The sequence below is a fragment of the Hipposideros armiger genome, unplaced genomic scaffold, assembly GCF_001890085.2.
Source record: "Hipposideros armiger isolate ML-2016 unplaced genomic scaffold, ASM189008v1 scaffold_361, whole genome shotgun sequence".
In the NCBI taxonomy this organism is placed as follows: Eukaryota; Metazoa; Chordata; class Mammalia; order Chiroptera; family Hipposideridae; genus Hipposideros; species Hipposideros armiger.
The window spans coordinates 794,021-806,583 of NW_017731711.1; the positions used below are offsets into that span (position 1 = coordinate 794,021).

The following is a 12,563-nucleotide window of genomic DNA, read 5'->3' on the forward strand; positions in this document are numbered from 1 at the left end:
TGCTCTGAAAAAACAAATGTTTTTTTTAACTTGGAGTTCAAGCTGCTCCAGGATCAGAATGTCCAAATAGCTGTTTTTTTCCATATTGACCTGTGGGGTAACTTTGCCTACTGTCCCCAACACTATTTCCAAAGTGGCAATTATACCATGCCAACATGTGTGTGCTTGCTTGCACGTGTTCTTCCTTTAAGTTCTGGCTACTGCCACAGATCTTCCCCGTTTGTGAACTTTTACACTTTTATTTTGCACTTTAAAATTCAGAACTCATAATAGTCTCTCTCGAATCATCCCTATAATTGTTTCCTTTTTAACAACCTGTTCTTCTCTGCTCAGACTTCTAAAAAAACTTCACGGACTTCTGTCTCCACGCCAGAAACTCCGAGTATTTTAATATTTTCTGATTAGCCAATAAAAAGCAGAAGGTCGGCACGTGGTTTATTAGTCTGGGCAGGAGGGAGGTATTCCAACCAGATCCTTTCGCTCTTGCCAGGATCAAACATGGCGGCCTGCAGCCCGATCTTCCAGAACACCTAGCTCGCTCTCCTGTGACTCCAGTCAGGTTTTGGCGCTCCTTCTTTTACCGTCCTTCCGCATCGCGGCGCCAAGAGGGTCAGCACCTGGGAGCGTGACAGTGGACCTGCTTCCCGCCCCCACCCGAGGGCCCGCCCAGTAGCCCGCGTCAGCCAATCGCAGGCCGCGCTGCGGCGGGTGGCAGCTTCGGCCGGCCCCACCCCCTAATCTCGTTGTGGCCTGCGACTCCCGGCTGGTAGTGCCGCTCTTGGTTGCGCGTACTGGTCGTGCGGAAACGCGGGTCGCGGACGCTCGCTGCCAGCCACATCTCAACCCAGCCGCGGAGGCCGTCTGCCCGGAGCCCCCGCCATGGACTACGAGGACGGTAAGCGCTGCCTCTGGCTGGTTGCCGCGGTGAGCGGGAGGCGGGCTGGCGTGCGCAGGGGGTCTGTTTACCGTCTCAAGATGGCCGTGTGGGCTTTGTTCTGCGGGCCCAGAGGCCGGCCGGCCGCCCGTCCGTCTTGGGCCCAGTGCCGGGAGTCGGCCTTTTTGGGGACCTGTGCGCCGCGATCCCGCCCGCCCGGCGCCCGGAGACCTGGGAGTTCCGTGCCGGCCTAAGGGGTTGGGGGAGGGACGCGGGCCTAGAGCGCAACGGCCTCCGGACTCGCCCCGGCGCATGAAAATTGCCTCGACGCCTCCTACTTCCCGGTCTCGGGCAAACGGGCGAATGCGGCCTTCTCCACCTCGGCTCGCGCTCGCCCCACGGGGCAGCGACCCAGATCGTCTATTTAGTAAACCTTCAACCCCAGATACAATTTTTGGAGACTCGTTCACAGTGATAGTTCTTAGTGACTTAGTTTAAGAGTGTAAAGGGCGTCTCTAAGTCATAATTATACGTAGATAGGTATCTATACAGAATGGAAAGTAAGACATTTCTGGTTAGCAAACTGGGGTATTTACCCACCACAATTAACCTGTTCGTTAATCCCTGTTTTGAAATACCTCCGAATCAAAGCGTTTTTCTCTGGATTGTGTATGGATGGGACGAAAGTTAGAATTCTGGCACAGCCATCCCATGTCCTTCAAATTCGGACCTCTCCACAGCCGTTTGGGTTGGATTTACTGATTAAATAACTGTATTTTAGCAACCAATATCTTTCAGTCGTCTCTCATAGCAGTTCTTTAAAACATTTCACAGGCTCACAAAGTAAAATAAATTTGGTCTTCGCCTTGTCTTTAAACTTTGCCCAACTTTGATAGAAATTGGTGTCAAGATAAAATGAGTGTATAATGACAGCATAAGGGAAATGTGAAAAGGGGCTTAAATGGTGAAACTGGATTTAATCCTGAGTAACCAGGCATTTCTAAATAAAACCAGTTCACTAACTATATAGTTGTAAGTCTCTAACACAACAAAAAAAAATTTGTAACATTGAATGTGATGTGATCTTAGCATGTGAGTCTTACTAAATGATATTTTGATCTTTGATTTGATTTCATGTTACAGAGTTAAAGCTGCCAAATTTAAGTATATGAAAGTGGACTGGAATAACTTTTGTGGACACTTCTAAGTTACTTTGAAACAGGAAGGTCAGCTATTAACAACAGTGGCACACTCTGGTGTTTGTTTCAGTTGGACTTGGACTTATTTTGATATAGATACTTTTAAACTATGAATATTTGAAGTGCCAGAGTTGGGAGTTAAATTTAAAAATATATTATTGTGTTTTCATGTCAAAGTTTGATGACAGTACTGACACCCAAAGTACAACAGAAGCCACCAAGATGGGGGGGTTGGGGACCAATGAGAGCGGTCCCCTCCCCTCATAAAGGAGTTCATTTTCTGTAGAGAATTAAAAAACAATAATAAAACTATATTTGCTTTTTATTATCACCACATACCTATAATTCTAATGCGTGTCAGTGATAAAATTCTAAACAATGTCAGTGGTAAAATACGCCCTCTCTCTTGCTCCCTCCTCACCCCATCACTATATTTAGGGAATGGAATTTGACTAACAGTAAATCTGAATCTAATCTTGTGTAGTGTAGCTGGATTCTGTAGTATCCAAATGACCATTCTATTAAATTCCTTTCACTATTTGTTTAACAGGATTTAACAATTGCTAAATTAGCTTTGACAGGGAAATTGCCAGTATGGTTTTCAGTTATGCTGCCTCATCCTGGATAGATACAGCGCACGCGTGCGCGCGCACACACACAGACACAGACACACACACACACACACACACACACACACACACAGACACATGCATTTCTCACATAAGATTCTGAAATCTTCAGTAAATGAAGTGGTAAAAGAAATATTAACTGAAAAAATTATATTACATAGAATGAATTCTCAGATGTCCTTGCATTTGCATTATTTGATACATAATTTAATCTGTCTGCCTTCCCTTTTGCTACTCTGTATAAATCAGTACTGGATCCTTTCTTTTGACTGTTTTTATGTGTCAGGTGTTATAAACTAATTTTTACATTACTATAATTTTGATGATAAACCTGCTATTTGGGTAGATAGAAAGGAGGAAGAGATAATATGTTTTCCCATATGATATATTCGTAATTATTTATACCTTTTTGCACATAATTGAATTAATGACATTTTAAAAATTGTATTTGTTTTAAATAGATGGGTATATAATTTCAGATTTTTTTGGTATTGCACTAATTCTTTTCTGTTAAATGTGTCTTCATAGATTATACACACTCTGCTTGCCGTAATACTTATCAGGGTTTTAATGGTGAGTATCTGTTTTCATTTGCTCTTAAATACCTTAAAGGAATGCATTTCATGATTTGTTTTCATACAGATAAAGTACCAATGTAAAGGAGCCAGTTCTACCTTGTTTCAGTCGTTGTTTTGTCTCTTGATGTATCACTTCTTGGGATTAATGTTGTCTTACCATGTATAGTATTTGAATTAGGGAATTTGGGATCAGAAAAAGTTAGGGTTATTTATATTAGCTTGATTCTTTGTTTTATTTGAATTATGATTCCTTTAATTTATTCCAAAAGGCCCTACCTGCATTCTGAGTGATGAGTTACAAGAAACTAGCTGAGATATTTTTGTTGAATTAGAAGCTTTGGTATTGAGTAATGTAGATTAAATGGATTATTGGCTTTTGTTGTACATTGCTTTTGTTGTAATGCATTGACGTTATTGAGGTCATTTGTTCAAATGTGTTAGTATATAAAGAGCTGCCTAGAGGAGCACACAAGAAGCCTGATTATTAACATAAGCGTGACATTAGAGTTGTGACTACAAAGCTAGATAAAATCATGAGAGATATGCAGAATACAGTTGGATGTCATTTTGATAGCTGTTAAAGTTAAGGCTCTGCCAAACAGGATGATAACACAAAAAAGAACATGGAACAATTTAAAGAGATTAAAAAAGCATTATGTGAAATACCCCAGGGAGTAGAATTAAAATTCTGATTGCCAGAGAAATGCAAAATTCAATTGTTGTACAGAATATAATTTATCCACAAAATAAAACTGAAGCAAATGTACAGCTGAATAAAGAAGACTATTTCATTTTATGGGAATAATTACTGTACAGTTAATTTCAATTTATCATCTCTGAGAATTTAGAGAAACTTTGGATTTGATGTGGGCTGAAAAAGGCTCAACATATAGGAAGTAGTCAACATATATTGAGTATTGAAGAATATATTTTTGAGCAGGAGAGTGACATAATGAAATTACCAAAGAAAGTTGAATTGGTATCCACATGTAGGTTAGATTGAAAACTGGAAAATTATATAGAAAGCCATTTCATAAAAGTAGGTATAAGGATTTTAATGTAAATGTAAATTACACATCCAATTTGATGTCCTAGTATAAAAAAAAAAGTAAAATATGTCAATACATTTTGTATATTGGTAAACCTTTTGTACTCTATTATATTGAAATCCATTGGTATGTCTTGTACTTTTAATGGATATTATTACCATGTATGATTCTGTAATATCAGGCATGTTATTTGGAAAATACTGGTTTACTGAATTACTCAGATTTTCCAAATACATACTGACAGACTTTACTGTACAACATTTAAAAAATTACTCATTAATACTGCTACCAATTTTATCAGAAAAGCCTTTAAGTATTGAGAAGCTGTCAAGCTCAAGGTGGTAGATACAAGTTTTATAAAATTTTAATTTTTGCTCGAAAGCTTGAATTTTATCATTGCCAACAAATACTTTCACTTATTTTCCTTGAAGTGACAATTTTACTTTGTTCATTTTTGAGAAAATGTCGGCCAAATGCTCTAGTCTGAAAACCATAGTTTTTGAATACCAGTCTTTCTTTCTAGTAAAAGTAATATTCCTTGTAAAAAGTGGCTAATTCGGTTCACCAAACACACAATGGCTTTTCCTGGAGAGAACTATGATACTTTGATATGAGCAAAATTGCTTTTTTGTGTACTTCCTATTTCACTATACAGAATATCAGAAAGAAAGTGTACTCAAAGGTCATGATTTAATAAAATTAATCATTTTTACTGCTTCATCAAGTACATTTTTAAGTGAAGGTGGCTTTTTTTTTAAAATTTTATTGGGGAACAGTCTTGGTCATTGGTTACACATTGCTTTCATGGTACAATGGCATAGCTGACTCGTTTAAGGAGGGCGCAGCTCACAGTGGCCCATGCGGAGATCTAACTGGCAACGTTGGTGTTATCAGCATGACGCTCTAACTAACTGAGCTAACGAACCAGCCACCCCCAAAGGTGGCATTTCTATTTTATTATTTTTTACTACAGTGTGCAGTGTTGAATACGACGACTGCTAGTACAGTCTGGTGCCTCTGCCTTGATTTTGTCCTATAACACCAGCAATTTTACCCATCAATGCTTTTGCATTTTCAGTGCAAATGTCAACACTACAGAGGGCTAATAACATCTTAGTATTATTTATGAAAATAGTTTGACCTTGTGGACCCTGTGAAAGAGTCTTGGCAACTTCCAACGGTCGATAGACTATTCCTTGAGAACTGCTGCTCAAGGGTATATGAAAAATTACTAGAAGTCAGACCTGATCACAAGACTAGTGTACATTTAAGATAGGGCCACAAATAGCAGATTATAAGGCGGAGAGTATCATAAGCACCAGGTAAGAGGTACAGACTTTTGTAGATATTCAGAAGAAAGAGGATAATCAGCTGAGACAATATCAATACAAGTGTTCTTGAAGGAATTAGTATTTGAAATGGACTTTAAAAGATTAGAAGATTTCAATAAGCAGGTATTTGGGGTGGTAGAGGAGAGTGTTTCATGTAGAAGCAACAGCATGAAGGTAGAGGGGTAGATACTTATGGGACTTCAGGAAAATCATTTCATCTCTTTGGATTTTAGTTCCCTAATATATACAACAAGGAAATTGAATTTGATCATTTAGGTCACTTCCAGGTTTAAAGTTGCAAGATATCATGCAGTGCTTTTGTAAAGTTGCTATTGTTGTTGTTAGTAACAGAAATATTTAAATGTAATTAAAATGGAATGTTTTTAAAAATATAAATTAAGGTATTTGCTCTGTGTATAGGATTGTATTTATTAGTGCATAAAATTTTGGGGTGGGTGGTAATGAAGGCTTTTAAAAGACTATAGGAAACACATTCTAAATGTTTTTAAAATTTTTTCATTTTTATAATCATAGTAAATTCATTTTATTACCTTTTACATTTATTTTTCATGTCAGAGGTTAGGATAGAGGTGGAATTGCAGTATAGTAAAATATATTTAGTGCTCTTATTGTGTTAGAATTTTTTAGTGTTTGCATTGCTAGAATTCACATTCATTCCCTTTATTCAAAGTATTGGGTTGTCGGAAAAGCCATGACGCATTTTTGCAACAGATGGCGCTAATTCATTTTTGGAAGTACTAGAGTCATTCACATCTATGTTATTGCTATGTCATTTGACAGCTGACAGTTCTAGCTTCATTCCAAAAAAAAATTGAGCGATTTTGTTGCATTTTGGAGATTTTACAACAAATTGAAGATGGAAGACCAAACTGCATTTTTGCCATATTTTACTGTTTTACTCCTGTAAACGGAAGAACGTGCGTCGAGCTTGTGAAAAGTTGCATAAATTACAGTGACAATGCTCTACAAGAACCTCAGTGCCAACAATGGTTCACGAAATTCTATGCTGGTGATTTTGATCTCAATGATGCTCCTCGGTCAGGGAGGCCCACCAAGGTTGATGACTACAAAATAAAGGCATTCATCGAGTCAAACCCACGTTACACAACACGAGAGATTGCAGAAACATTGAACATTCATCATTCAAATGTTCACAACCACTTGAAGAAGCTGGGATATGTAAGCAAGCTCGATATTTGGGTTCTGCATGAACTCAAAGCAGTTCACTTGACGGTGTTTATAAATATCTACAACATGGTCATTAAACGTGAGTTAAACTATCCTTTTTTGAAGCGACTGATAACTGGTGATGAAAAGTGGATTATTTACAACACTGGGGTGTACAAACGGTCTTGGTCCCAACGTGATGATTCGCCTCAAACGACATCGAAAGCAGACATTCATCAGAGGAAGGTTATGCTCTCAGTGTGGTGGGATTTTAAAGATGTTGTGTTTTTCGAGCTCCTACCAAGGAACCAAACAATTCGAATGTGTACTGTAGATGATTGGGCAGTTTGAATGAATCCATTATACAGAAACGTCCAGAGCTTGTTAATTGTAAAGGAGTTGTGTTCCATTGCAACGCGAGACCACACACAAGTTTGATCACCTGTCAAAAATTATTGGAGCTTGGGTGGGATGTGTTGCCACACCCACCATACTCGCCTGACCTTGTGCCGTCAGACTTCCACTTGTTTCGCTCTCTTCAAAACTCCTTGCGTGGTATAACGTTCAATTCAGATGAGGCTGTAAATCAGTACCTTGTTCAGTTTTTCACAGATAGGTCCTTCTATGAACGAGGAATTATGAAGCTCACTGAAAGATGGCAAAAGGTTATCGAACAAAATGGGCAATATATCATTGATTGATATTTGTTCTTTGTATAAATAAATGACCTCTGAAAAACATAGACAAAATACGTCATGACTTTTCTGACAACTCAATATTTGAAAATTTAAATATCTGTTGAGTCATTACCACAGATTGGCCCCACTCTGTGATTTTTACTTTTTAAAAATAGCTATTTCAGTTATTGTATGAAGTAAATGAAATTCAACTACTTGAAAATGTGGCTGCTTCTGGGTTTTTAGACATTTTGAGAACAGTTAGATGCAGCAAAGGTATACGTATAACAAAAATGTTCCCTTTTGACATTATTAAATGCTGATTTTTCTTGAGAATAGTAATTATTTATTAATTATATACTCTGTAGTATCTAACACTAGGCCTTATAATAAGTAGTATCCAGTCAAATAAATATTAGTTAAATTGAAAATAATTCTGATGTAGAACTTACTAGTTGCTTAAGTTTTTCTTTGAAACATTAGGTTTCTATACAAATCTGATTTTTCAGGTTATCATCTGTACGTTTTTCCCCTCAATGTCTCGTGTGAGTTGAGCTTAAATGTTAATGGTGAATTATCTCAGGTGATTGATGTGAATATCTGGTGTTTTATGCAAAGATTCCTGAAGAGAATGGTGTATTTTACTGACCTTTTGTTATTGACTCTCTTTTAGGAATGGATCGTGATTATGGCCCTGGATCTTATGGAGGTCTGGCATTCAAGGATATTTATCTAAAAATTCTTCTTTTGAGTGCCAGTAAAGGTGAGCATCACTTAATTTTTTTCTTTTTAAACTCTTTATAGGGATGGATCGTGACTATGGCCATGGATCCTATGGGGGTCAAAGATCCATGGACTCCTACCTAAACCAGTCATATGGCATGGACAATCACAGTGGTGGTGGTGGGGGTAGCAGGTAAATTGCTTAATCACTTGGCCAAATAATTAGAAGATTATAAGATTCTGGATATTTTAATTTAAGTATTCCTTTGGCATGTTATGATACGTGAACTTCACTATTTGGTGTTGAATGATCACCTTAAATGTTTAAACTTGTTAACTAATGGTTATAAAAATTATCTCAGAGTCACTGGCAGACATTTTAGGAAAACCTGAGATAACTATTATCAATCATTTCAATATGAGAGTAAGATTTTATGTCTTTAGGTGTGAATATTTCTTTTACTTCTTTTACTTTTAACTCCTTATCAACCAGAATGTCCCAAACAAATGATATAAAAATGTTATTGGAAATATTTGTGAAGCTTTTTTTTTAATAATTAAAAAAAAATCTTTTTTAATGTGAGGTGCTATGTAAAGCAGCAAAGCAGTCGTTGACTAGAATGGGTTTAACTGAACTAGCCTAGCCACATTCAGTCTCTAAGAAACATTTAAGATAGTTATTTTTTAATTTTAATTTTAAAGTAAGTTGTAAGAGCATACTGTAATAATAAAAGTGTTTTTAAAATCATGTGTAGGTTATTTATTGGCAGGTACTACTTACACCAAAAACACTTGTGCTCTAGATAGGAACATAAAGCCATGAATACAATACGTTTTGCTTATTTTAATGCACTATAGTTTAGAATGTATATTTTGCTGCTGATAACTGTGGAAAGCTTAAACCTAGTTGAACTTCTACAGGCTTTAGGGTTGACCATATTTCAAGCAGAATGGGGGGGTCTACTTTTTGAGACACAAAGATTCCTACTAAATAGAAGCAAAACTAGTTAGGAAACATTTGAAACTATCGTCCTTCTTCATAAATTGAAGGATCCAGATTCCTTAAGGATGGACTGAATGATGCTTACTTTCCTTCTTTCTGCTTCAAGTGTGCCACTATGGTTTATAGTAGAGAAAAATCAAGAAAGTGAACAGTTATAACAATTTTGCTAAGATGATAGATATTTTGAAAAATGTAGTTGGAAAGAGGAATCATTTTTATATGGTTATTAGGATTCAGAAGTAAATAGTACCCTCTATTTAGTGATCTATAAAGAAATGAAGTAATGTAACACATCTCAATGTTTTAATATATCAGTTATTGCCCTGTTACATTGTAAATGTAATGTGCATAAATTATGTAGATGTTTATCGTTTATCTCATGTGTATTGTGGACCTTTATAAAACTATGTTGTAAGGTATCAGGTAATTTTTGTAATCCATGCTTTGGATTTGTGAGATGATTTGTTTTTTCTGTTGACTATTAAAACCTTGAGGAGACTGTGTGCTCCCCTTTTTAGAGTAGTTTTATATGATAATTTCCTGCCAAAAAATAGTTTTTCAAAGAATTGAAGACATTATAAAATATATTCTTTTTCATCTGCCTTGAAAATTCATATGCAGAGGGTATATGTTGGTGGTCTTTTACTTTTATGTTCTATTTTATGTGTTTAGCCTTCTAGATTTGTTAGATTTACAACCTATAAGTAAAAGTGACTGAGGATTGACTATTGATTGACCTTAGCCAAAGTTTGGCAGATTGTCAAATTTTATAACCAGAGATAATTCTCCAAATTTTGACTACTACAAACATAATAAAGCAGTTTTGTGATATAGATTATTCGGGGTGCAAAAGAATCTCTTCTGTGTCACAAGTAGCCTACCTCTGTGTAGTCTTCAATTTGTGTCCTATTGAAAGCCAAAATACTGTAAATATTTTGTATTTTCCAATATTAGGGATGGATTCAAAGAAAGTTTGAGTAGTTTGTAAATTTTAGCAAATGAATTTTTCCAAGACTAGGGCTGGGCTTAAATAATGACAGACAAATCTTTTATTTCTAATAAAATAGAAAAGCTGCTAAAAAGCAGATTTTTAAGCTAAGCTTTATTTAACTCAATTCATATTTAAAAACTGACTCAGATAGCTTTCTATCTGGTCTCATGTTAAACTGCCCAGCCCTAATCAAGCGTGAACAAAAGTAGAACTGTGCAAACCAGTATGGTATAAATGAATTTTAGTTGATAAATGTCATCTGATAATTTGTCTTTTGAATTGTCTAACATTAGTAAGCTTACTTTTGTTTTTTCCCTCACTGTGCAACTTTTCCAGGTTTGGACCTTATGAGTCTTACGACTCCAGGTCTTCTCTGGGTGGGCGAGATCTGTACAGATCTGGCTATGGTTTTAATGAACCCGAACAAAGCCGCTTCGGAGGTAGTTATGGTGGTCGATTTGAGAGCTCCTACCGGAATAGCCTTGACTCTTTCGGAGGTAGAAACCAGGGCGGGTCTAGCTGGGAAGCACCTTACTCCCGTTCAAAATTGAGGCCTGGGTTTATGGAGGACAGAGGAAGAGAGAATTACTCTTCCTACAGCAGTTTTTCTTCACCCCATATGAAGCCTGCACCTGTAGGCTCTCGGGGGAGAGGAACGCCTGCTTATCCTGAAAGTACGTTTGGAAGCAGAAACTATGATGCTTTTGGAGGACCATCAACAGGCAGAGGCCGAGGCCGAGGAGTAAGTACAACAGAATCTTTTCAGATTCTTTTCACTAGTCACTCTTTTAAACCCTTTCAAGACCATGGTTTTCAACTAGAGTAAACACTGTTCATCCCAGTGTATTTTGAAGCAAAAGCTGAGTCATAAGCATAATTTTTAGGTTGCCTGTAAAAGTTTTTCCAGCACCTCAGAAAATAAGTGGCAGTTTGAGATGATTGTTCATAAAGTTTTGCCAAAACTCCCTTTATTAAAAAGGTGAGGATGTTAGGTTTGGTCTAAAAGGGGTTAAAAGGAGTTGCATTTTTCCTTGTAAACACTAGCAGTTTTGCTGGTGGGACAGTTCTTGGATTATTGTAAAAGGTAACAACCCTTTTGGAGTTTTTGAGTAGGTTAAAGGTGCAATGTATGATAAAATGTTTATACTTTGCTGCTAAACTAGCTCCACATCTCTCATTAAACACAAGAGACTAAAAGTTGGTGATAGATGAGGGTAGCTTAGCCATGTTTACATGGTGAAGAAGTTGATATGTATAATAGGTTGTAGAATGATTTGTGGTCAGTATGATTTTGCTAACTCTCTTACAATATGTCCTATTGCTGGGTGTTCCGTTTTCCCTGTGTCAGTAGTTTTACTATTGAGAAATAATTTCCCACCTGTACATGTTTATGGCTCCTTTCTAGGAAGTAGTATTTTGTAAATTGCTTAAATGAGTAGATACACTAGTTTTCAAGTGTTTAATTTCAGGATAGGTAGTGCAAAGATTATGCCTATATTCTTAGGTAACTTGAACATGAAATTTTACCTAGTAAGTGTATGTAGATTGTGGGATTGTTATGTAGTTTGATCATATAAAGATTACTATAATTCTGCTGTAAGAAATGTTTTTGTTTTTTTTTTGAGTCAGTTGCTCTTAATCTCTTTGCAGAGGAAAGTACTTCTGATAAAAAAATAGAGTACACATTTTTGACTATTGACTATTCATTAGCTTTTGGTACATCAGGGTAGTTTGTCATACTTGTGTAGAAATTTTGCATTTATAACAGCTAACTCTTTACTTATGTAAAATGCATTGCACCTTTAATGGATATTAATGAAGATTTTTCTGATGTGACTATATAAATTACCTGGAAACACTAATTTATTCAAACCTAGTAGGTTAGATAGGTATTCTAAGCATAATATACAAATGTGAGCAACTGGTATGTTGCTATTCCACCATACTTATGATTGTAGGTTTATTGAAAATAGTTGGGGTAATAATAGGCTTTGGGTTTTGAAACTGAAAATCTGTTTCAGTTTGAAAATTTGGAAAACACTTAACATTTTCCATACTATATATTACTTTATAGGCAAATGATTTTTTTTTCTTAATGAGATTTCAAATATTAATTTTGTTTTCATAATAGAAAAACAGGTATTCCTTTACTTTGTATTCACCATTCTAGTCTGAATGGACTTTTCTTTCTTTCCTCCTGTTAAGTAGATGAACAAATAGGACTTTGTTTTTTAATCTTCACTTGTACAATTCCCATTGGATCCTTCTCTTCAGATTACTCCTCAATCTTTATCTTCTAAAAGTAAGGTTAGCAGAACAAA

The 12,563-nt window shown here is 36.4% G+C and overlaps 1 protein-coding gene across 1 annotated transcript in view; it reads left to right on the forward strand.

Annotated features, from left to right (window-relative positions):
- The first annotated feature begins 752 nt into the window (after positions 1–752).
- ZNF326 (zinc finger protein 326) overlaps positions 753–12,563 on the forward strand; it is a 40,437-nt gene continuing 28,626 nt past the window's right edge. The window contains exons 1-5 of the mRNA XM_019661800.1: positions 753–895; positions 3,231–3,275; positions 8,199–8,234; positions 8,330–8,441; positions 10,579–10,984. Of these exons, the coding sequence (XP_019517345.1) occupies positions 880–895; positions 3,231–3,275; positions 8,199–8,234; positions 8,330–8,441; positions 10,579–10,984 (615 nt within the window). The 5' untranslated portion in view covers positions 753–879. The remainder of the gene's footprint in view (positions 896–3,230; positions 3,276–8,198; positions 8,235–8,329; positions 8,442–10,578; positions 10,985–12,563) is intronic.